Here is a 26741-nt window from a genome sequence, read left to right as displayed (position 1 = left end):
ACGCACAAAATCTTGGCGATGATTAGATTAATGTGTTGAATTTGTTCTACTTTCTTTTTGTTTCGAAAATGTAAATGTTGAATTGTAAATAATTAAAACTTGCGAATTTTAAAGTGAAACGATTAATTGTTTTAGTTTCCTTTTATATGTATTTTTATGTGTACTTTGTTTTTTTATTCACAGGAAATATAAATTGTTCAGGAAATATAAATTGTAGCACGAGAAATCTTTTCTCGATATTTAATTTTCAAATATTTTTTTTATTTTTTTCCTTGTTTGCGATGGATATATCAATCGCTATTTATTATTACCATTAAAGTTAGCGACGGATTAGCAACGACAGTAAATCCGTCGCCAAACTGAAATCGTCGTTTAGTAACGACGACCTTGCTACGGAAGTTGCCATTCGTTATTCCGTCGCAACTTAGCAACGGAACTGGTGACATGTACAGTATGTCGCTATGTAGCGACAGAACAGGCGACAGATATATGCCGTCGCTTATTAGCGTCGAAAAATTCGCGATGAAAGATATCTGTTGCTACTCCGACGCTAAGCTGTCGCTAATCTGGTTAGCGACGGATTAGCCGCAGATTAGCGATGGATTTAAGTCGTCGCTAATCCACTTGTTTGTTGTAGTGTTTGGATTTTATTTAGAGTTTAGGTAGTTATATTTTCGTATGCACTTTTTTCAAACAAGCATATTATTTTAAATGTATTCTGAATTTTATGCCTTCATTTATTTTTATTTTGTAATAAACAAAATTTTAATTTAAACCTCATTTATCTATGGCGGGGGCCGTTGCACCATCCTAATATGGATAAAATAAGTTTGGATATAAATTAGGCTTGGGTTGGTAAGAAAGTTGGTTATGAAAACTGTTCTGGTACGCACCAACGGGGTCTTAATTTTGGATACACAAGAACCTTCTCGTTTTCAAAACGGGTCTAAGCTTTTAGATCCAACCGAAACCATGGGTCTATTAAACTGGGTCGGGTCAGGTCCAATCAGTTCAGTTCTTCCATTGGTTTTATTTGAACTGGTTCAAGTGAACCGGAACCAGTTGCACCTCCGAATTAGCTATAAGTTGTACGAATCCCTTTTGCAAAATTCGGGACGAATCCAGAAGGGCGAGGGAGTTCGGATCGGGTCAGATTCGTTGACCACCTTGATTTAAGAAGCAGAGATCTCAATCGCGTAAGACGTCAGATTGGGTCAGGTCAGGGCTTCGTCCTCTCTCCCAGTCACCCTTCCACTAAACCAAACCACCCAACTTTGTTTGCGGGTTGTGGTTCGTGTTTGTGTCCTAATTTCATTTTTCGACAGAGAAAGTTGGGGTTAGGCAGACCCCTGTACACAACAATACCGTAGGATTCGAACATGCAACGTGCCAACACAAGGCCACGTGCACGAACTGCTCCTGCCACACAAGCAGAGCCCCCTTTGGTTTGTGTCCTAACTTCTTAGTTCTTACCAAACAAAAAAATGAGGCGCCATCGTGGCCCCTTTACCGTCGGTCAGCGTAAGTCACGTGATAACCTTTATCACCATCTTTTCATCTAACGCATCAACACCGTTCATAACGTGGTCCTTCGCACGATCAGTGATCCAGGGAGTTATTTTGGGGGCAGAATTTGCTAAATGGACGGTGGTGATGCTTCATCACCAGCGGATGGTGATAATGATATCACTTGCATCGTGCTCTGCACTTAACGAAGAAATGCGAAAGAGATAAAAAAGGAGGGTAAATTCGTAAAATTCAAAGAGTGATACAGAATTTGAGGATAGGTATATACTGATTAGTTAGAGAGAGAGAGAGAGAGTCTGGTCTGCTTGTGGGTGGGGTGGTGTATCGAGAGTGCCCAGGGTTAAGGTTTTACGTGATATGACGCGGATGAGATGAGATGACGACGATCATGGACAGTTTCTGCGAGTCCCGTCGTCGATCGATGGCTGCCCTCGCCCTCCTGTGTTTTCTGCTCGTCTCCTGTTTGGGAAGATCGCCGGCGCCCGCAGCGGCGGATCCTAACGTTTGCCCCGCGCAATCATTCGCCGACGCCGTTCTCTCTGCGCGCCGATGCCCTCTTCCTTCGCTTGTTGCGCCATCGGAGGTCTGTGGCAAAAGAAAAAAAAAATCTTCTTGGCGCTCTGAACAATGGTTGATCCACTATTTTTGCTCGTTGCAATATTTTGCAAGGGTAGAGTTATATTCGTTGTTGCTTCTTCTGCCCTTTCTTGCGAAAACAACTAGTTAATAGGTGGCGATTTCATTTTCCTTCACTTCTAAGTTCCATCTCGATCTTTTTTCTTTTTGATTTCTTTCTTTTTCTTTTTCTTTTTATGGGTGATGATGCGGTTCATACAGAGTAGTTATAAGGGGCCGCTTGTATTTTTGTTATCTAAAATATTACGTTTAGAAGGTTAATGGGCATATATACAATTTGGGGGCAGAACGTGTACTTAGTTCTTTGTGTTTCATGTGTGTTCAAGAGGATTTCTGGATGATTCTTATGTTTGGAAAAGGATAAAAAGAATCTTCCTTTAGATAGGATTTCTAATTTTCTTCCGGGGGTTGGATTACGTGGTTTTGTCAAGATTCTTCGGTGATTATTGGTGGATTATAAGTTTTGAAGAAGAATCTCTTGTGGATTCTTTGTGGTTTGAGGATTGATGTTTTGAAGAATGTTTTCTTCATTGGTCTTCCTCTCTCTGTTGAACTTAAATTAAGAAATTCATATAGGAGATGCTAGTCCTGGCATAACTCATTCTTCTGTTAATGTTGGCACATCAGATCAATGAGTGATGTATGTGGATTCAATTCTTGAGGAAGGAAATTCTCCTTTGAGTGGCTTTGGTAGAATTATCTTTCATAGCACATAACTAGTATCGGTGACAAGCAGTGACCTTTGGTGAACGAGCAAGCTAACAGAAATTCCTTAGTTCTACAGCAAATAATAATTTAATGGACTTCTAGGTCTGAATTTTACTATGATGGTTTTTGTGATCTAGATTGAATTGACTCAAAATGTAGGTCTTATATAAACTGTCTGCATCAGATCTTATTGGCAAGCTTCAACTGGTTGCACCAATTGATGGTGGGACAAATTCATGATTGCTAATGAAAATCATTTAATATGTTGACCGTTTGTAATTCTCTCTGCTGTCGTTTGTAATTCTCTCTGCTGGTCATGATTCAAGAACAATTATTGGTTGCTGATAAAAAAATTTGAATGGGGCATAGGAGAATAAATAATTATTGATGTATTGACAAATGTAGGCGATGCATTGACAGTTTCTTCACTGCTATTGGGAGTCGAATGCCACACATATGGGGAATTCTTGTTGTCATGATACTGTATCCAATTTATTTCCGAATTAAACAGAACTGTTTATTAAACCTTACTAATCTGTCTTCCTGCATGGTGAAGCTTGTGTGTCAAGAAGGTGAACCTAAGCTTTTGGAGAAAGAATTAATCTTTGAAATTTTTAAACATAATAAAATAAAACATGTTATAAATTTTGAGAGAGTGGTGCTAACTCAGTGTTGTAAGTATCGTAGCGATTAGGGAAATTGAATATGATACACACTTGTGTCACGATATGAGTGTGTATGATATGATACACCCCCATATTGTACGATACATCACAATACAGGGTGTATCACACGATACACCCTGGGTGCATTAAAAAAAGTCTGAAACCCTTATTTTATGATTTGGGTTTCAAATCCCCTCCTAGGTTTGGTTCTCTCATTTGTATAAAGGGCATTAGAGAGGAATCCACACATTCTAGGAGGCTTGAGAGTGTTTTGGGGGCTGATTCTTGCACAAGGGATAGGGAATTTACGGTTTTCTGGTGTAAGATTGAATTTTCACTCAAAAAAGTGTATTAAGGTAAAAAATCTCCATTCTTTGCCTCATTTGTGTAAGATTGAAGTTGAAGGAGGGTAAGCTCATTTTTTTTTAATGTTTTTACAAGATATTTGTCCATTTTCGCCTTTTATCCCATTTTTTGTACCCATAGAACTCAAAATTTAATCCAAGGTGTATTATTAAGCATAATTTTGTAATGAAATGGTGGTCTTCAACAAATGCACGAATAACTCACAAACAAGTGTCTATTGGAGACACTACAAGCATGACCCTTGAAAGGGTATAAAAGGAAGAACACTTGAAAAATAAATAATACTTTATTCATGAACAAAATGCTTAAGAAGCATAGTAATTTACATTGAAGGGGTTCACCCCTATATATACAAAAAAGTGGAAGAGAGAGGAGAGCTCATTTTGAGCTCTCCAAAAGAGACGTTGGACTGTAGTCCAACGTCTCTTATTATAGCTGTTGGACTACAGTCCAACAACATTTATTATAGCTGTTGGACTACAATCCAACAGCTATTTGCACAGTCAAGTTCCAACAGGAACTTGACTGGATCAAATATCTAGTTTCTATTGAACTAGATGCTAAAAAAGAAAATAAAGAAAAATAGAAAAAGAAAATAATAAAAGAAAATATAATAATATTAAATAATATATATATATATATATATATATATATATATATATTACAGTTTACATTTTAACACTCCCCCTCAAACTTACGGTACAATGAGCGAAAGTTTGTCTAAGAGGAAGTGAAATCTGGGAGCAGCGAGAGGCTTGGTGAAGAAGTCTGCTAATTGATATTCTGATGTAACATATGGCAGATCAATAGTTCCATGTAAGTATTCCTCTCTGACATAGTGACAGTCCATCTCAATGTGTTTAGTGCGCTCATGGAATGTCCGGTTGCTTGCAATGTAGATCGCACTTTTGTTGTCATAGCACATCTTTGAAGCTTGCATTGCTTTAGCTCCCATATCCGCTAGCAATCGTCTGAGCCAAACAACCTCCATAGTGGTGGTTGCCATGACTCTGTATTCAGCTTCGGTGGAGGAAAGAGAGACTTTCTGTTGCTTCTTGCACCTCCACGAAATTAAGGTTTCACCTAGGAACACACAAAAACCAGTAGTTGAATGTCTATTATTGGGATCACCTCCCCAGTCAGCATCACTATATGCAATTAAATTTAATGAAGATGAAGCGGACAAGAAGAGTTCTCGTGAAAGAGAGGATTTTAAGTATCTAATAATACGCAAAATTGCTCTCATATGCACGGAGGTGGGAGCATGCTGAAACTGACTGGCTGCATGAACCACATGAGTTATATCTGACCTAGTAATGAAAAGATAAGAAAGAGCTCCAACAAGCTGTCTATAAGGAGTAGGATCATCAAGAAGTTCTCCATCATCAATTTTCATTTTAACATTGACAACTTCTGGAGTGTCTACTTTCTTATCATCTGTAATTCCAGACCTGGAAACGATATCAAGAGCAAATTTAGATTGAGATATCAAATATCCCCGAGGGGAATAAGCAACTTCAATGCCTAAAAAATATCTTAATAAACCTAAGTCAGTCATTTCAAAGTGAGTTTTAAGAAGAGATTTGATATTTGCAACTCTTTGTTTGTCGCCTTCGGTGATGATCATATCGTCCACATAGAGAAGAAGAATAATGATGCCTGCATCAGATTTCTTAACAAGCAGTGTCAGTTAAACAAGGTTGAAAACCAATATCAAGCATAACATGACTAAATCGGTCATACCAGGCTTTTGGAGCCTGTTTAAGACCATAAAGAGTTTTTTGTAGACGAAGAGCTTTACCCTTAGGGATACTAATACCAGGTGGGGCTTCCATGTATACTTCTTCAACGAGATTCCCATTCAGAAAAGCATTTTTGACATCTAATTGAAAGATAGACCATGTTCTAATGGAGGCCAAGGCTATTAAAGTTCTGACAGTGGTCATACGTGCCACAAGAGCAAATGTTTCTTCATAATCAATGTCATACTCTTGGGCATATCCTTTTGCTACTAAACGAGCCTTATATCTTTCCAGGGTCCCATCACTTTTGGTTTTGACTTTGTATACCCACCTACAACCTATAGGTTTCTTACTTGGAGGGATATCTTGGATCGTCCAAGTATTGGCCTTTTCTAGTGCATCCAATTCTATTTTCATGGCTTCTATCCATTCTATATGATTTTTGGCTTGAGAATAGGATGATGGTTCAACATATGATTGTATTAATGTAATGGCGGCCCTATACGTGGGTGAAAAAGATTCATAAGACAAATTTTTCTGGAGGTCTAGAGATTCTAGACGTTCTTCTAGGTGAGACTTCAGAGTATTTTTGTAATGCACATGGAAGATTTTGCTCTCTACGTCTTGAATATTGTAGACTAACATCCCTATGGATTTGCTCTTCATTATCATCATTTTCAACAACAATAGGACTTTGATCATTGTCAAGGTCACATCCAACATCACATTCATTGGATTTTGAAGTTGGATCAATTAAAAACGAGTATTCAGTGGCATCCTTGGATTTTTCAAATTCAAAGAAGCTTTCTTTTTCCAAAAAAGATACATTTCTTGACACATATAATTTGTCATTTTGAAAATCGAAACACCTGTAGCCTTTTTTATTATCAGCATATCCTAAAAAGGCACATGGGATTGCACGAGGAGAGAGTTTGTCATTTTTGTTGGTGAAAACAAAACATTTGCATCCAAAGACTCTTAATCTAGAATAATCTGGAGTTAAATTAACAAGCTTTTCTATTGGAGTTGTATTCTTTAATGAGGAAGATGACATCCTATTAATGAGGTAGGTGGCAGTTAGGACCGCTTCAGCTCAAAAACTTTTTGAAACTTGATTTGCAATTAGCAATGTCCTAGTAGTTTCCATAATGTGCCGATGTTTGCGTTCGGCTAGGCCATTCTGTTGTGGAGTGTGTGGACATGATCTTTGATGTGTAATACCATGTAAATTGAGATAGTCTTTGAATTCGTTGGACATAAACTCTCCCCCTGAATCAGTGCGAAAAACGGAAATATCATTTTGAAACTTATTTTTAACCATTTTATGAAATATTTGGAAGTTAGCAAAGACATCAGATTTATGTTTAAGAAAATAAATCCAAGTATGTCTAGAAAAGTCATCAACAAAAATGACATAATATGTATAACCACCTTTGGAAATAATTGGTGCGGGGCCCCAAACATCCAAATGTATTAACTCAAGTGGTCGTGAAGAAACAAAAGGTCTACTAAGAAATGGTAACCTTTTCATTTTGCCAAGAATGCAGTCTTTACAAGAAAATTTTTCAGAATTACAAAATTTTTCCAAACTTGGAAAATATTGAATTTTAGACATATGAGGATGGCCAAGTCTTTTGTGCCATAAATCCAATTCTAATTTCTGAATATTATAACAAAATGCATTCTTGGGTAATTCCAAAAAGTCCATGTAATAGAGTCCTCCTTCTCTATGGCCTTCCCCAATCAGCTTCCCTGACTGGCGATCTTGTACCCAACAAGCATGAAAAGAGAATGATATATTACATCCATAATCAGATATTTGCGAGACAGATAAGAGATTCAAATTAAGTTTAGGGATATATCTAACTTCTGGGATAATTTTTTTTTTTGGATTTTTGAAGATTTTCAAAACATCATATTCCTTTTACTTCAAGAGATGTGCCATCGGCTGTAAAAACCTTTGACACACTTGAGTTATTTTTAAGACATTCGGATAGACTATTAACATTTGGGGTCATGTGAAAAGAAGCACCTGAATCTAAAAGCCAAGGAAAGTTACCTGGACCGGAGAAAGATGCAACTGCCGCTCCAGTTGAGGCTTCGGTTGAGGAGGATACCCCTTTGAGAAGAGGTTGAAGGATTTCCATCAGTTGAGACATAGACACATGTGCATCTTGATCTTTTGACTCGGATTCAACAGATGCAACTCTTTTTTCTTCTCTTCTTTTTAACTTTGGACATTGAGGCCTATAGTGCCCCGGTTTATGACAATGATGACAAATAACTTTTCTTTTATCAAAGTCGCCGTTTTGCCTTCCAAAATGAGGCGGCTTGTAAGTACGAGTATGATTCTCCGGTCTAGATACATCTAAAACGGAGTCATCATCAACTTTTGGAGTACTTTTTCTAAGTCTATTTTCTTCCATAGTGAGCTCTTCTATAGTATCAACAATAGAAGGAATTTTTCCACGATGTAATAGGGCCGATTTGGTGGATTCAAACTCCGGCCTTAGACCATTCACAAATTGATAGAAATGTTCCATATCGAGTTGCTTTTGGCGAAGCTCGATATCTTCGGCACAATGCCATTTGGGCTCAAGAAGAGCCAACTCTTCCCAAAGTTCGGACAACTCATTATAATATTCTCGAATAGTTTTATTTTTTTGAGTCATTGTCCGAACTTTGTCTTGTAAATTGCATACATGTGCAATATCTTTAAGGGAATACATGTTTTTGAGGTATTCCCAAGCCTTATCGGCATGCTCAAACTTAGCTAGACTAGAGCATTTTTTAATGTCTATGCTATTGATGAGCCATGACATAATTTTTGCATGCCCTATCCTCCACTCTTTCCATTTCTTTTCATAAGTGGCTAACGTCTTACTCTTCTCTTCTTCCGTTAGAGGAACCTCTTTATCACCCTCTTTCTTGGTAAGAGATAGTTTAGGTTCCAAATCGGAACCATCCACTATACCCCATAAACCTTTTCCCCAAATGTGGTGCTTCATAATCGAAGCCCACATTACATAGTTAGTATCATTTAGCTTCACAGGAATGATGGTGATCTTATCATTGTCATCCATCTTTTACAAGGGTAAGAGAGGAATAAATAGGAGGAGAGAGAGAGAGAGAAAATAAAAAGAAAAGAAAAAGAATAGACAAGGGAATAAGAGAGGATAGAAAACCAAAATTTTTTGTTGCACAAGTTCGCCTTTCTTCAAACAAATCTTCTTGAGCCAAGAACAAGGTGATGAAACACCTTTTGTAAATGTGGCACGAAAATCGAGGCGGAAGCACTTCAAGATCTAAGGATTTCGTAGCTCCTGATACCATGTAATGAAATGGTGGTCTTCAACAAATGCACGAATAACTCACAAACAAGTGTCTATTGGAGACACTACAAGTATGACCCTTGAAAGGGTATAAAAGGAAGAACACTTGAAAAATAAATAATACTTTATTCATGAACAAAATGCTTAAGAAGCATAGTAATTTACATTGAAGGGGTTCACCCCTATATATACAAAAAAGTGGAAGAGAGAGGAGAGCTCATTTTGAGCTCTCCAAAAGAGACGTTGGACTGTAGTCCAACGTCTCTTGTTATAGTTGTTGGACTACAGTCCAACAACATTTATTATAGCTGTTGGACTATAGTCCAACAACTATTTATTATAGCTGTTGGAACTTGACTGGATCAAATATCTAGTTGCTATTGAACTAGATGCTAAAAAGGAAAATAAAGAAAAATAGAAAAAGAATATAATAATATTAAATAATATATATATACATATATATATATATTACAGTTTACATTTTAACAAATTTTACATCTTTATAATAATTAGATTTACTAATTTGTGCCCTAAGAGGTTCATGGAGGGTGGAGGCCTTAGAGGATGCCTACTAAACGATACTACATTGAAATATTGTACATCGGTTCACTTTGAGATGTGCTTGAAGGAAATAGTGAAGTGTAAGTTTTGTGATTTTATAATGCACATAGGATTATATAGATTTAAATGCCATGTCGTGAAACATAACAACTCCATCATACAATTACGTATCCATTGTATTCCATCTGATATTTGTGTTGAGCTTCTTATTGGTCCTATAAAAGATAATAAAAGAAAGACACAAATACATTCATCATTTATTGGAGAGAAATTGCCAGAGGTTGTCCTTGATTTAGAAAATAAAGATGACCCATCATTATCTCAAGCTACTAAACTCTATAATCAACAGAGAAAACTTTTGAGCTGAAATCTGACACTGAAGATGACTTTTATTTATAGACATATGTTTCCTAACTCTTGCTTATATGCCTTTGTTTTTATCATTGTAATGAAACCAAGAATTCTCCACACATCTCAAACAAGGGGCAAATAAAAAAACCCACAAAAAGGTCAAAAGCACAATAGGCAGTTAAGATTGTCAGGGGGGGCGTTAATCTTCTCCATCGCTTGAGCGAATTTTAGACTTTTTGATATTTCTATCAATGTGATGATAGGAACCTGAATGGATTCAAGAAGGGCGTGGGCCGTTTGCTGCATAGACTAGGGCAATTTTTTTGGTCGACACAGTTTTCCAAAAGTGATGCTTTAATACCACTGTTAGAAACCTGACCTTAAGGGAGGGACAATGTCTACATATCTGGCCTCTAGAAGGCTCTAGTGCAGGGAAAACCCAAGAAAGAGAAAAATCTGTTTTCAACTTGGCTAGGCTTTGCATATGAGAGAGCGTACAATAGGGCAGAGGGAGAATATTGATCCTCTGGGTGGGGTTGTTGAGAAAAACGTGAAAGAGGGGAGGGACAAAAGGCGTTCCCTCTAGGACTAGGGCTCAAGAATAGGGAGAACAAAAAAAGAATCAATCTACTAATTTCATTTATAATTAATCAAGAATAATAATATTTATTTATAGAGTCTACCAAAGAGTCCCGAAAGAAATAAAAGACCAAAAGTAAGAATTCAAATAGGAAAGGGCATCCTCCAGTCCTTGTGCATGGCCACTTTTTTGACAAGACTTTTTTTTTCTTGACTAGCTACCATTTGACACAATCATGATATAACAGTTTGGACAGTTTGATCCAGCTTGTTAAAAGTTAATCGATATCTTTCACTTCAATGGTTTGAACTGGATTTAAAATAGTATTAGGAATGTCCATTGGAAGTAGGTAATATTTTTATCTACAAATCAATCATCTCTGGTTGACCACTTTTTGTTTATTTGTGGACTTTAAAAGTTTTGTTTTATATTATCAGCGATCACACATCCTATCATACAATAATCTAATTGAGAGAAATGTGTTAATATGTCCTTTCTTAAAAAAAATCAGAAAATTTAAAGAGAACCATGCTATTACTCGAAATGTATGTTATCTATAGTGTTTGTAAGCAATTATGGGACATAGTCACCAATTTTGTATTTTGAAAATGTCACGACGTAAACATTGTTTTTGCAACATAGCTATATTTTCAAAATATCTTGATAGCATATCTCTATAATATCCTATTATTTTAAAAAACTTATTTTTATATATTGTAAGTATATTTCCTTCTTGCTCAATATATTGTTATCTTTGCTCATTTGGTTACCTCAGCCAAGTAATTATAGCAAACTGTTCCGCCTTTCTTTATTTTTTAATACATTTTTTTAGGACAATTTTTTATTGTTGTTTTATAAACTTGCGCCTATGCTTTTCTGAGAACTCATATCAGAAAAAAGATGCTGCAATCAATTGATGATGCGAAATGTTATGCTTTTTTGATACTTGGGTTGTTGCATAGTAGTATGCGCTACTTGCTTGTGTTATGCTGTTTTTGTAAAGAAATGGAAGCCTCCAACAAAATCCACCTCAATGCCAAAGTGGACACACCAAAAGCCACAAATGGGCTCTCACAAAACCCACTAAAGGGGCAAAGACAAAAGGCTAAAAAATAAATAATATTTTTATTGATAAGTTTCATGCAAGAAGCATGAATAATAAGGGGGAATGACCCCTATTTATATACAATGGAGAGGGGAAGAAAGACTCTAAAAGAGTCTCGTTGGAGCTAGTCTAACGGTTAATAATAGAGCCGTTAGACTAGCTCCAATGACTCTTTTGACTAGTTAACATTTTGTTGACTAGTTGAGGTCTAGTTCAAAAAGAACTAATCCTAGTTCTAAATGAACTATACAAGAAGTAAAAAAAATAAAGAATGAAAAAATATATACATCAAAAAATATATATATATACAATTTTAATACTCCCCCTCAAACTTAAGATACAGTAACCGAAAGTTTGTCTAAGAGAAAGTGAAATCAGGGAATAACGAGAGGTTTGGTGAAGAAATCTGCTAACTAGTATTCTGATGTAACATGAGGTAGATCAATGGTCCTGTGTAGATACTCCTCTCGAATATAGTGACAATCTTTTTCGATATGTTTAGTACGTTCATGAAAAGTACGATTGCTGGCAATGTAGATCGCACTCTTGTTGCCACAACACATGCGGTAAGCTCCTGTCACTTGAACTCCCATATCAGCCAACAACCTTCTGAGCCAGACTACCTCCATCGTTGTGGCTGACATGGCCTGATATTCAGTCGTAGTTGATGAAAGTGAAACCTCTGTTGCTTCTTGTATTGTCACAAAATTAGATATTCACCTAAGAAAACACAAAAACCCATAGTTGAGTGTTTGTTGTTGGGATCACCTCCGCAGTCGGCATCAGTATAAGCAATTAAATCTAAAGAAGATGAAACAAACAAAAAGAGGATTCGAGAAAGAGAAGTCTTAATATATATAATTGTAGAAGATAACCTGAGACCTAGAGAGAGAAGAGATAGAGGGAGAGAGAGAGAGAGAAAGAGAGAGAGAGAGAGAGACGGCTGCACAAAAACTCAGAACTTCATATCGATATTAGGGCCTCTCTCTATGTTAAATAGAGAGAGGCTTAAGAAGCATAATTACAATAAAGCCCCAATTATAAAAACAAAAATACAAATGGCATCTTACTATAAAATAACTTTACTTAAAACCACCTATTCTCAACACTCCCCCTCAAGCTGGAGCATAGATATCAATCATGCTTAACTTGTCGCAACATTTTGAAAAATTTGGTCTAGCAAGAGGTTTTGTGAACATATCTGCAACTTGGTCTTACGACTTTAGATATTTGGTAGTGATATGACACGCTTGAACCATATCCCTTACATAGTGGCAATCAACCTCAATGTGCTTTGTTCTCTCATGAAATACAGGATTGTTTGCTATATATGTTGCAGCTTTGTTATCGCACATCATGGTCATGGGAGAGGAAACCTTCACTTGAAGATCAAGAAGAACAGTACAAACCCACATCAATTCAGCAGTTGTTTGGGCCATAGCCCGATATTCTGATTCTGCACTCGACCTAGAAACCACATTTTGCTTCTTACTTCTCCAAGAGATCAAGTTGTCTCCCAGGAACACACAAAATCCTGTGGTAGATTTTCTATCTACTACAGACCCTACATAGTCAGCATCAGAATAGACCACTATATCCAGAGTTCCACCTTTCTTGAACAATAACCCCTTTCCAGGAGAAGATTTTAGATATCTGAGAATCATAATAGCTGCATTCCAGTGTACCTCAGTTGGTTTGTCCATAAACTGACTGACTTTACTTACTGCTAAAGCAATATCCGGCCTGGTCACAGTTACATACAATAGTTTCCCAACTAGGGAGCGATAGCTCTTGCTATCAACCAGTTTTGACCATTCTTCAAACAACTGAACTTTATGGTCCATAGGTATATTTGCTGGTTTAGCTCCCAACATTCTTGTTTCCTTTAATAAGTCAAGAACATACTTCTGTTGAGACAAAACCATCCCTTCACGGCTCCTGGCAACTTCTATACCCAGAAAATACCTGAGTGAACCAAGGTCTTTTGTAACAAAGTGTTTTTGAAGATGATCCTTTGTGGCTTCAATAGCTTTCACATCATCACCTGTAAGAATGATGTCATCCACATATACCACCATAACAACTATGCCAGAGCTAGTTTTCTTTATGAATAGTGTATGATCTGCTGCTGACCTATTAAAGCCAAAACATGACATCACTTCAAACAGCTTCTGAAACCATGCACGAGGACTTTGTTTCAAGCCATAAATTGTCTTTTTCAATCTACACACCTTCTGACACTCCCCCTCAACCTCGAATCCTGGAGGTTGTTGCATGTAAACAGTCTCAGATAAGTCCCCATATAGAAATGCATTTTTCACATCTAATTGGTACAGGCTCCACCCTTGTTGAACAGCTACTGAGAGAACAAGACGAATGGTACCCATCCGTGCAACAGGAGAAAAAGTTTCAAAGAAATCAATACCATATGTCTGAGTATACCCTTTGGCTACTAATCTGGCCTTGTACCGTTCAATTGAACCATCAGATTTGTACTTTATCGTATATACCCATTTATATCCAACAATGTCAGCATCTGCTGGGGAATCAACTAGATCCCAAGTATGCTGAGATATTAAGGCATCCATTTCTTCTTGCATAGCCAGCTTCCAGCGAGTATCAAGCTCTGCCTGCTGATAGTTCAGAGGAATAATTTCAGCAGATAAAGTTGAAATAAAAGATTTTATCTGATTGCCAATTCTGTCTTCGGAGACAAAATGAGATATGGGATATAAGGTACATTGTCTTGTCCCCTTGCGTAGAGCAATCAGCCTGTTATCATCATCATGAAGATCATTATTGTCAGTAGAACTTACCTCAGGGGAATAAGAAGATGGAGGCACTTGCGGAGGTGGATCTCTACGCACATATACCAATGGAGGATTATGAAATCTGGAAGAGGATGAAGTGTGGTTCTGGAATGAGGGCACGGATTCCAAGGGAAAAGGAGGTATAGGTAATGGACAAGACTCAACTGGATCAACCTGCAGCGGGGAACCGGTATTAGAGTAATATGGAGTGGATTCCAAGAAAGATACATCCGCACTAACATACTCGGCGAGAAGTAGGATCATAACATCGATATCCCTTTTGATTTTTGGGATAACCTATAAATATGCATTTTGTAGCTTGAGCAACTAATTTATCACGGTCAGGGCCAAGTTTGTGTACAAAACAAACACATCCAAACACTTTGGGCGAGAGGGAGAAGAGAGGGGTATTGGGTTTTAGGATATGAATTGGAATTTGATCACCCACAGAAGAGGAGGGCATGCGGTTGATCAGATAGCAAGCAGTTGTAATTGCATCTCCCCAGTATGCTGCAGGAACATTTGATTGAATCATAATGGTCTTGGCAACATCAAGTAGGTGACGATGTTTTCACTCAGCCACCCCATTTTGTTGAGATGAATAAGCACAGGAAGTTTGGGGTTGGATGTCATTATCTTGGTAAAATTGTAACAGACCTTTTGATTTAAACTCGAGAGCATTGTCAGTGCGAACAATCTTGACAGTAGATTCAAACTGAGTTTTTATTTCAAGAATTAAAGATTTGATAATATTTGGAACATCAGATCGTTCCTTTATTAAAAACACCCATGATAACTTAGAGAAATCATCAACAATAACTAAATAGTATCGACACTGAGTCCTAGTAGGAATCTTACTAGGACCCCATACATCTGCATGAAGAAGTTCAAAGACTTTATTACTAGACTGACTCAAACTCAAAGGAAACGAACTTCGATGATGCTTGCCCAGCTGACATGCTTCACACTGAAAAGATGTGGTGGAGGGAATCTGAGGAAAGACCGAACGAAGCTTTGACAATGAAGGATGGCCAAGACGACGATGCCACTGAACAGGACTAACTGAATGTTCCACTGCAGCATGAACAGTACCCATTGGATGATGTAAGTAGTAGATTCCATTTTCTTCATAGCCTCCACCAATCTTCTTCCCCGTCAGCAAATCCTGAAAATGACAACCCATTGGATCAAATATTACTCTACAGTGTTGTTCTTTTACAAAGCAACTAACAGAAAGTAAACTTTGAGGAAATTTTAGAGCATGAAGAGAATTTTTCAACTGTAATGAGGAGGATATAGAAATATTTCCCTGACCAACAACCGGGGAGGTACTCCCATCGGCTAATGAGACTCCAAGCTGAGCCTTAATATCCTTTAGATCTGAAAAAGCAAGGGAATTGCCACATAAATGTCTGGATGCACTAGAATCAATAATCCACTTACGGTCAGTCGGATGAAGAAGATTCTCGGTTGAATAGGCAACACCAGCAACAAGAGAGGTAGAACTCAAAGGACGAAGAGCTATCAGCTCATCATATTCAGCATGACTCAGAGTTATACTACTGTCACTTGCAGAGATATTTTATTGTGCCTTTGTTACCTCGAGAGTAGTAGTATTAGCTTTAGGAGCATATGACTTTGATGAAGAGGAGGTTGGTCGGTCATGCTTATCCCAGCAACGATCTTCTAAATGTCCAGATTTTCCACAGAATGTACATTGAAGCTTTCCTCTGCCTCCCACACCTCGTCCACGACCTCGTCCTCTGATGTTCTGAAGATTTCCACGTCCATAACCAGATGAGACAACTAATGCAGATGACTGAGTCACAGGCTGAGAATGTGGAAGAGATATCGCAAGTCTGCTTAGACGGTTATATGCCTCAGCAAGAGTAGGTACATCCGAACCAGTCAACATTTGGACTTTTGCAACAGAAAATTCTGAAGATAAACCTGTAAGAAACCTAGCAACCATAGTTTATTTTTGATGATCTTTTTGTTTTGAACAACAGAGAGGTCTGTGAGCATTAAGTCTTTCAAAAGCAGCTTTTACTGAGGCATAGTATTGGGCCAAGGTTTGATCTCCCTGCTGTAAATTGTATATTTCTTGTTCAACTTATAGGATACGACTCACATTAGTCTCTTGTGAGTATGTATCTCGAAGATTATCCCACATCTGCTTGGCTGTATTATAATAAATTAAACCATCTGCAATATGGGGTTCGATACTATTCATAATCCATGACATAACTATGTCATTATCTTCATCCCAGGTAACATATTTTCCCACCTTTTCAGTGGGTTCATCTTCCAACAAGATATGTTTTCGATGATGTCCAGATACCGATATTATAAATGTTCTGGACCACCTGGCATAGTTAGTTTCATTTAGCCTTACAGACGAGCCATACGAAAATGGATTGGCAAATGCCTTATATTCTTCAATATGCTCCAATTTTGAATCACATTTCGAAGTTTCAGCCATACTTCTGGTTTAAAAAAAAAACGGACAGTCTCCAAGCTAAAACAGGAAAACCCGTGTGTTACACTCACACACCAACTGATATTCCAAGCAGCAGTTGTTCACTTACGAACAAAAAAAATTCCACGACAGTAGTGAGCAGCAGCCCACAAACAGAAAAATAATTCAGCACGTCAGTGAATCACAACTATCATGACTTCTGCATATGTAGCAAAAAAAATTTATTTTTTTTCATAACAGGGGCAGCTCCCCAGACATATACAGTTCGACAATGAGTCATGCAACTTTTTTTTTTCTCACGAGCAGCCCACTACGTGTTGGATGCTGCCAAAAAAAATAGCAGAAAGCCACGACCTGAAATCACAGCATGTCCACAACAACGATATCCAGATTATACCAACAGCAATCAACCTCCCCACAACAACGATATCCGGAGTAGATTGTACCAACAGCAATCAAACTCCCACAGCAACGATATCCAGATAAACAAAACAGGGCCCCAACCATATATAGAATTACCGACAGCAATCACACTCCCAACAGCAACGATATCAATATCGCACACGACATGTTCAGTGTAAACTATACCAACAGCAATCAAACTCCCAACAGTAGTCACGAGACTTACGGCAGGAGATACCATCGAGGCAGTAGGTATTCACGAAACAATAAAAACAAAGAGCTGCGAACCCACAACAAGCATCCACGACTAGTAGCATGACCAGATCTGTCATCAGATAAAAAAAAAATAATTTTCATCGCTGACCTGATTAGGTATTGATTTCTTTTTACTCATGGGATAGGAGTTTGATCACGATCAAGATGTAATCACGATCAAGATGGCCTTCACTATCGACCGAGCCTTGATCACACTCGATCACGTCGAGCTTTGATCACGCTCGATAAAAAAAAATCCCACGTCACAGTCGATCACGCTCCCACGATCGGCTGAGCATCGATCACGTTCCCACGTCACAGTCGATCACGCTCCCACGATCGGCTGTGGCTCTGATACCATGTAGAAGATAACCCGAGACCTAGAGTGAGAAGAGATAGAGGGAGAGAGAGAGAAAGAGAGAGAGAGAGAGAGAGAGACGACCGCACAAAAACTCAGAACTTCATATCGATATTAGGGCCTCTCTCTATGTTAAATAGAGAGAGGCTTAAGAAGCATAATTATAATAAAGCCCCAATTATAAAAACAAAAATACAAATGGCATCTTACTATAAAATAACTTTACTTAAAACCACCTATTCTCAACAATAATAATACGCAAAATTGCTCTCATGTGAACAGAAGTGGGAGCGTTTTGAAATTGGCTAATTTGTGTACATATGTTATGTCAGGTCTAGTAATTTAAAGATAAGAGAGTGCTCCAATAAGTTTGTTTGGAAGGAGTAAGGTCTTCAAGTTCTCCATCATCAATTCGCATTTTGGTGTGGGCAATCTTAGGGGCATCAACTCTGTAATCATTTGTGATTTCAGATTTGGAGACAATCTCAAAAACAAATTTAGACTGAAGATAAATATCCTCTAGGAGAGTAAGCAACTTCGATTCATAAGAAATATTTTAAGAAGCCTAAATCAAGCATTTTAAAATGTTTTTTGAGAATTTTTTTAATATTTTCAAATCCCTGTTTGTCTTCTTAAGTGATGATCATGTCATCCACATTAGAGAAGAAGAATAATAATACCTACATCAGAAATCTTATCAAACAATGCAGTGTCAGTCAAATAAGTTCTAAATCCAATATCAAGCATAACTCGACTAAACCGGTTATACCAAGCCTTTGGTGCTTGTTTAAGTTCATAAATAGTCTTTTTCAAACAAAGAACTTTACCCTTATGAACACTTATACCTGGTAGTGCCTCCGTATAAACTTCTTCAACTAGGTTTTCATTAAGAAAAACTTTTTTGACATCCATTTGAAATATAAGTCATTTTCGAACAGAGGCCAAGGCTACTATCTAACAGTAGTCATTTTTAGGGACTGAAGCAAAGGTTTTCTAGTAATTTATGCCATATTCTTGAGAATATTCCTTGGCAACTAATCTGACTTTATATCTTTCAAGAGTTTCATCACTCTTTGTTTTAATCTTGTATATCCACCTACAACCTATAGGTTTCTTTCCTTTTGGAACATCTTGAATGGTTCAAGTATTAGCGTTTTTTAAAGCTTCTAATTCTATTCTTATAGCTTCTGCTACTCATAATGCTCTTTAGCTTGAGTATAGGTTGAAGGTTCCACGTATGAATGAATTAATGCAATGAATGCTTTGTATTTTGGAGAAAAAGAGTCATAAGAGAAACTTTTCAGGTGGTTTAGAAATCTTAGATGACTTTTTGATTTGTACTTTAGGTTGTTCAGCCTAGAATATTGTAAATAGTTTTTGTCCGTATGAGTTTACTCTACAGTAATTACATCATTGTAACCATTGCCAAGATCACATTCATCTATTATATCAAGGCCATTATCAATGTCACATTTATAGTTACATTTTTCATAACTTGAACTTAAATCAAATAAAAAGAAATACTCATCTACGTCCTTAGTCTTTTCAAAGTCAAAGAAACTTTCTTTTCTAAAAAAGTCACACTTCGTGAAACATATTTTTAGGATCAAAGCACCTATAGCCTTTTTTGTTATCTGCATAACCTAAGAAGGCACAAAGGAATAACACGAGACACTATTTTTATCATTTCTATTAGTAAAAGCAAAACATTTGCACCCAAAAACTCGTAGTCTAACATAATCAGGAGATAATTTAAAGGGTTTTTCAACCGGTATTATATTTTGTAAAGATGGCATCCTGTTGATGAGATATATAGCAGTTAGAGTTGTTTCAACCCAAAATTCTTTTGGCACTTGGTTTGCTATTAGTAAAGTTCTGGTTGTTTCCATAATATGTCAGTGTTTTCGTCCAGCTAAGTCATTTTGTTGTGGTGTGTGACGACAAGATCTGTGATGTGTGATACCATGCAAATTTAGATAATCTTTAAATTCCTTTGATAAATTTTTTCCCTAAATCAGTATTAAAAAGTAGAAATATTCTTTTCAAACTTATTTTTGATCAAGTTATGAAATATTTGAAAATGTGAGAAAACTTCGGATTTATGTTTGAGAAAGTAGATCCAAGTGTACCTAGAGAAATCATCAACAAAAACCACATAGTATGCATATCCACCTTTTGATATAACTGGTGTTGACCCCAAACATTTGAATGTATTATCTCAAGTGGACTAGAGGAAATGAAAGGTTTTTCGTGGAATGGTAATCTCTTCATTTTACCAAGAATACAGTCTTTACCATGGTTGCCAGTTGAGGAAGCGGGAGCGGGAAGCGATACGGGAAGCGGGAGCGGGAAGCGAGGCACTTTCAAAATTTTAGGAAGCGGGGAAGCGTGGGACCACTTAGGAGCGATTCGGGAAGTGTCTCGGAAGCGACCTAGGAAGCGTCTCGGAAGCGACCTAGGAAGCGTCTCGGAAGCGAGGGGGAAGCGAAAAAAATAAAAATAAAAAATAAAAAATACAAAAAATTTAAAAAAAACAGGGGAAGCGAGGGGGAAGCGAGGGGGAAGCGTGGGGGAAGCGAGGGGGAAGCGTGATGGGAAGCGCGCTTCCCATTAAAGGGAAGCGCGTCCCCCATTAAAGGGAAACGCGCTTCCCAAAAAAGGGGGACGCTTCCCCCCACGCTTCGGAAGCGCGACGTTCCGCGCTTCCGAAGCGCGCTTCGGGGAAGCGCGCTTCCCCTTTTAGCTAGGCGCTTCCGGTAACCCTGGTCTTTACACATAAAATTTTGAGTTACAAAATTTTTCTAAATTTGGAAAGTATTGGATTTTGGATATCACCTAGTAACATTTAAAAGTGGGGTTAATACGAGTCAGATAGATTTTTTCCTACTTAGAAAGAGAGATAGGGGTTGTTGCATCGATTGTAAGGTTATACCAGGAGAAAGTGTAGCTACACAACATAGAGTCTTAATTTTAGATCTTAGAATTAGACAATGCCGCAAAAGGGATAGACATAGGATAGATCCTAGAATTAAGTGGTGGGCACTGAAAGGAGCTAAACAAGGAATGTTTGTAGAGCAGGTAGTTAAGGAAGTTGATTGGTGTCTCGAGGAGGATTCAGAATCAATGTGGAATAAGATAGCGGGTGGTATGAGAAAAGTAGCTAAGGAGGTATTGGGTGAGTCTAAAGGCGGTGCACCACTAGGTAAGGATACATCATGGTGGAACGAGGATGTCAAATTAGCTATTAAGGTTAAAAGAGAGTGTTATAGAAATCTAAGTAAGAGTCGTGATAATGAGAATTTGGAGAAGTATATGATAGCAAAGAAGGAAGCTAAAAAAGTTGTTCGAAACGCGAGGGCTAAGGTATATAAGGAGGTTTATGACAAGTTGGATACCAAAGAAGGCGAGAAGGATATTTATAGGCTTGCAAAGATGAGAGATAGGAAATCGAAGGATTTGGGTATGGTTAGATGTATCAAAGATGAAACGCAAAGGGTTTTAGTCAAAGATGAGGAGATTAAGGAGAGATGGAAAGATTATTTTGATAAGCTATTTAATGATAGTCATGCTCAAGATCTTGGAGACTTCTCCATTCCTTTTCATGAGATAAATCGTGACTTCATGCGCAAGATTCAAAAGAAAGAAATTGCAGAGGCTTTGAAGAAAATGAAATCAAGAAGGGCAGTTGGCCCAGATGGTATACCTATCGAGGCTTGGAAATGCTTGGGAGAGAAAGGTTTAGAATGGTTGACAAATCTTTTTAACTTGATTTGGCGAACAAATAAGATGCCTAATGAGTGGAGGAAGAGTACTTTGGTGCCTTTATATAAGAATAAGGGTGATATACAAGATTGCACAAACTATCGTGGTATAAAACTCATGAGTCATACTATGAAACTTTGGGAGAGGGTGATTGAGTCAAATTTGAGGAAGGTTGTCATGATATCGGAGAATCAATTTGGTTTTATGCCTGGAAGATCAACTATGGAAGCTATACATCTTCTTAGACAACTTATTGAAAGATATAGAGAAAGGAACAAAGATTTGCATATGGTTTTTATTGATTTAGAGAAGGCATACGATAGAGTACCTAGGGACGTTCTCTGGTGGACAATGATGAAGAAAGGTGTTTCTCTCAAGTACATTAGTATAATTAAAGATATGTATGAAGGAGTAGTAACCAATGTCCGCACTTGTGGAGGGGTGACAACCAATTTTCCGATAACGGTTGGGTTACATCAAGGATCTGCTTTAAGCCCTTTCCTATTTGCGATAGTGATGGATGAGCTTACGAGATCAATTCAAGAAAATGTACCGTGGTGTATGTTGTTTGCTGATGATATTGTTTTGATTGATGAGTCTAGAGCTGGGGTTAATGCTAAGTTAGAATTATGGAGACAGGCATTGGAAGCTAGAGGTTTTAAGTTGAGTAAGAGTAAGACTGAATATATGGAATGTCGGTTTAGTAAGCAACGAAGTAGTGATGGGAGTGTAGTGAAGCTTGGTGAGCAAGATATACCGGTGAATGATTATTTCAAATATTTGGGATCCATCATTCAAAAGTATGGAGAAATTGATGGAGATGTAAATCATAGGATAAAGGTTGGGTGGATGAAATGGAAAAGTGCTACTGGAGTGCTGTGCGATCGTAGAATGCCATTGCGGTTGAAGGGAAAGTTTTATAGGACGACTATTAGACCCGCTTTACTTTATGGTACGGAATGTTGGGCTGCCAAGAGACATCATATTCAAAAAATGAGTGTAGCTGAGATGCGGATGCTTAGATGGATGTGTGGAAATACAATAAAAGATAAGATTCGGAACGAAGAGATACGTAAGAAGGTAGGTGTTGCACCCATTGAAAATAAGATGCGAGAGAATCGTTTACGGTGGTTTGGACATATTCGGCGAAGGCCTAATGATGCTCCAGTTAGAAGGTTGGAGAAATGGGAAAATATATTAGTTAAAAGAGGTCGGGGTAGGCCTAGGAAGACTTGGATGGAGATGATAGGAAAGGATATGAATGCTTTGAACCTCACCGAGGACATGGCGTTGGATAGAAATGATTGGAGGAAAAGGATTCATGTGGAAGACCCAAAATGAATTTCTTTTTTGGTTCATATCGCTGACCCCAATTGTTTTGGGATGAAGGCGTAGTTGTTGTTGTATTGGATTTTGGATATATTAGGATCACTAAGTCGTTTGTGCCATAAATCCAACTCTAATTTCTGAACATTATAACAAAAAGTATCATTGGGTATTTTCAAAAAATCCATGTAATAGAGATCTCCTTCTATATGGCCTTTCCCAATCAACTCACCTGATTGGTGATCTTGCACCCAACAATCATAAGAAGAGGAGACATCATATCTATGGTTAGATATTTGTGAAACCGATAAGAGATTTAAATTTAACGTAGGAATATATCTAACTTTTGGAATGATAATTTTTTTGGAGTTTTGTAAATACTTTTCGAAATTCCCTATTCCTTTTATTTAAGGAGATATACCATCAGACATAAAAACATTTGACACACTTGAGTTGGAATGACTTTCAGATAAAGAATTACTATTAGGGGTTATATGAAAGGAAGCACCAGAATCAAGAAGTCAAGGAATTTTACCGAGATCGGAGAAGGATGAAATTGTTGCTTCAGTTGAGGCTTCATTTCAAGAGGATACCCCTTTGAGAAGAGGTTGAAATTTTTTCATCAATTACGACATTGATACGGGTGCATCATGAGATTTATTTGCCTCTTTTGAGGAACCAACTGAAGCTACTTTCTTTTCCTCCCTTCTTCTAAACTTTGGGCATTGAGGTTTAGTGTGCTTGAGCTCATGAAAGTTATAACAAATAATTTTTTTCCTGTCATAATCATTGCCTTATTTCCAATAAGGTTTGTTATCATACTCATTTTTTTGTTTCCAATGTGGTGGTTGTAGGGGCTCATGTAGTTTTAAGGTTTAGAGACAGCCTATTCATTTTTCAAGGAATGCCCTCTTAACCTATTCTCCTCCATACTCAACTATTCGATACTATCAATAATAGAGGGCACTTTTCACTATAGAGAAGAGCCAATTTAGTACTTAAAATTTCGGTCTTAAACTATTTATAAATTGATAAAAATGCTCCGCAATAAGTTGTTTTTGTCGCAGTTCTATATCTTTCGGGCAATGCCACTTAGGCTCAAGAATAGATAATTCTTCCTAAAGTTCAGACAACTCATTGTAGTATTCTCTAATACTTTTGTATTTTTGAGTCATTGTTGGAACTTTATTTTGTAAATTACACACATGTGCAATATCCTTAAGGGAATATATATTTTTAAGGTATTCTCAAGTTTTGTTAGCATGCTCAAATTTTGCATGACTAGAGCATTTTTTGATATCCATGCTATTGATTAGACATGATCTTGACATGCCTCATTTTTTCATTCTTTTCACTTTTTCTCATAAGTAGCTAGTGCCTTAGTCTTCTCACCGTCCAGAAGAGGCACTTATTTTTCATTCTCTACCTTTGTGAGGATTAGTTTAAGCTTCGAATCAGAACCATCAATTAATCCCCACAATCCCTTTTCTCATATGTGGTGCTTCATTATTGAAGATCGCATTACATAATCATGGGTATGATGGTGACTTTCTTATTGTCATCCATTCTTACAAAGAGTAGAAAAAGAGATGAGAAGAGATGTGAGAAAAGAAAATATGAGAACGGAGAGAGTAATAGCACAAGCACACCACCACGAATGCACATCGAAAAATTCTCTTTTTCTCCTAAAAGCACAAAAAATGAAGCAACAAGCAATCCTAAAGAGTCAAGAGCGACCTCGCTCTGATACCATGTAAAGAAATGGAAGCCTCCAACAAAATCCATCACAATGCCAAAGTGGACATAACAAAAGCCAAGAATGGGCTCACTCACAAAACCCACTAAAGTGACAAACACAAGAGGCTAAAAAGTAAATAATCTTTTTATTGATAACCTTCATGCAAGATGCATGAATAATAAGGGGGGGGGGAATGACCCCTATTTATATACAATGGAGAGGGGAAAAAAGAGACTCTAAAAGAGTTGATGGAACTCCAACAACTCTTTTGACTAGTCAACATTTTGTTGACTGGTCAAGGTCTAGTTCAAAAATAACTAAACCTAGTTTGAAATGAACTAGAGAAAAAAACAAAAGAAAATTAAAGAAAGAATATATACATCAAATATGTATATGTACAATTTTAACGGTTTTCACATATTTGATAGCATAATTTTATGTCATATTTGATTCAATTCAGCTGTTGATGTTTCCTGGTGGCTACTGTTGCTTTATTTGTGATCTAGTCTAAGAATTTCTCGTAAATCTTGTGGCTACATATGTTAGCACACATTATTTTGTTGAGAGCTTACTGGGAGTATCCATATCAGTGACTTTTCTTGGCAAATTGCAGAGAAATCATGACTGCACATGCTTCATGTTCACTTCTTATAGAGTAATATTTTCTTTTTTTAATACCTGAATTTCTGGAAAGAGATAAATTATGTGCATGTGTGCATGCAAACACAGAAACAGCTGCACACACCCGGACAAACATGGGATTGTGGATGCATAGCTGCTTCCTTCTACTGAGAATTTTAACTGTCTGATATTGCTACATCTAGCTGTTGTCCATGCTTCTAGCTACTGTAATTTGCAAATGAAAGCTGATTTTGTTCATGTTAAAGGTGGATGGGAATTCACTTGACGAGCTGCTCACCTTTAAGTTCATGGGGGATGCATACACATCTGTACTCTTTTACGCAGCATGGTGCCCATTCTCACTCAAAGCTAGGGCTGCATTTGATGTGCTTAGTTCCATGTTTCCCCACATCAGACATTTGGCAGTCAAAGAATCATCTGCCCTTCCAAGGTTCGTCATCTATAATTTTCCCCTTCTCACTTACTGCTGCTTTTTCTTTTCTCAAAATTTCTCTGATTGTTTTCACTTACCTGCATTACCATAACATTTACAGCGTTTTTTCAAGATATGGAGTTCATAGTTTGCCTGCATTTCTGATAGTAAACCAAACAACCCAGGTGCGTTGTCATGGGCCAAAAGATATTGACTCCCTTGTGATTTTTTACAAGAAAATTACAGGTGATTATTCTCGAACATTAAATCACTGTGGACAACCATACTTCATTCTTGCTATTAAAAATGAGTATCATCAATTGCTTATGAGCCTCCTCTGCTGCAGGAACTGAAGCTGAAATTCACCCTCAGCTGAACTATGTGGAAGAAGGTATCATCGGACCATGGGATGGATCCCTGAGGGAAACACTGATGAGGGAACGTTACCTTATTCTCTCAGTTTTGTTTGTGTTTTTCCGAGCTTTTGTCTGTATATTCCCAGGGGTATTTTATAGACTCAAATTTTTTTTTATTGTGCACAGTCTACGCATAAGTTTTGGTGCTTCTTTGGGAACAGAAGCCCCTTGCTGGAACAGGCAGCTTATGTGCCGAACATAAAAAGGTTGTGGAGCAAGTTAAGGCTGTATAAGATGAGGAAGTTTCACAAAGGGGCAAGGAATGCAAGGGTTTGGGCATCGTCTCTGGCTTTGGTGTCATTGGGCTAATAATCTTTTTCTTCTACTGCAAGAACAGACACGTTATGAACTGCTGATTCAGTGCTACACATTAGAGCTTTGAAGGTATCTGAGCTGAGGGCAGCCGGTGTTTTTGCTTTTTCACTTGGTTTCTTTGGTCGTTATGCAAGCAGAGTGGGGGATTTGTAAATTTTAGATGTTTGTATATTTTATTCGATTGAGGCAAGCCATTGTAATTGTGATGGATCTCTAGGTTCTCTCTCTCTTTCTACGCGTTCATTCACTCGGT

General features: G+C 37.5%; 1 protein-coding gene across 1 annotated transcript; it reads left to right on the top strand.

Moving 5' to 3' along the window:
* Positions 1-1837: 1837 nt before the first annotated feature.
* LOC149835806 (5'-adenylylsulfate reductase-like 5) lies at positions 1838-26271 on the top strand. The gene is made up of 4 exons (XM_090008768.1): positions 1838-2110; positions 25591-25775; positions 25879-25942; positions 26104-26271. The coding sequence occupies exons 1-4, from the start codon at positions 1904-1906 to the stop codon at positions 26131-26133; spliced, it is 486 nt and encodes a 161-aa protein (XP_089864894.1). The 5' UTR covers positions 1838-1903; the 3' UTR covers positions 26134-26271.
* The last annotated feature ends 470 nt before the right edge of the window (positions 26272-26741 follow it).

The sequence above is a fragment of the Nuphar pumila genome, chromosome 6, assembly GCF_984573655.1.
Source record: "Nuphar pumila chromosome 6, dmNupPumi1.hap1.1, whole genome shotgun sequence".
In the NCBI taxonomy this organism is placed as follows: Eukaryota; Viridiplantae; Streptophyta; class Magnoliopsida; order Nymphaeales; family Nymphaeaceae; genus Nuphar; species Nuphar pumila.
Note: the sequence above shows the minus strand (reverse complement) of the source record. Positions and strands in the feature narration are given on the sequence as shown.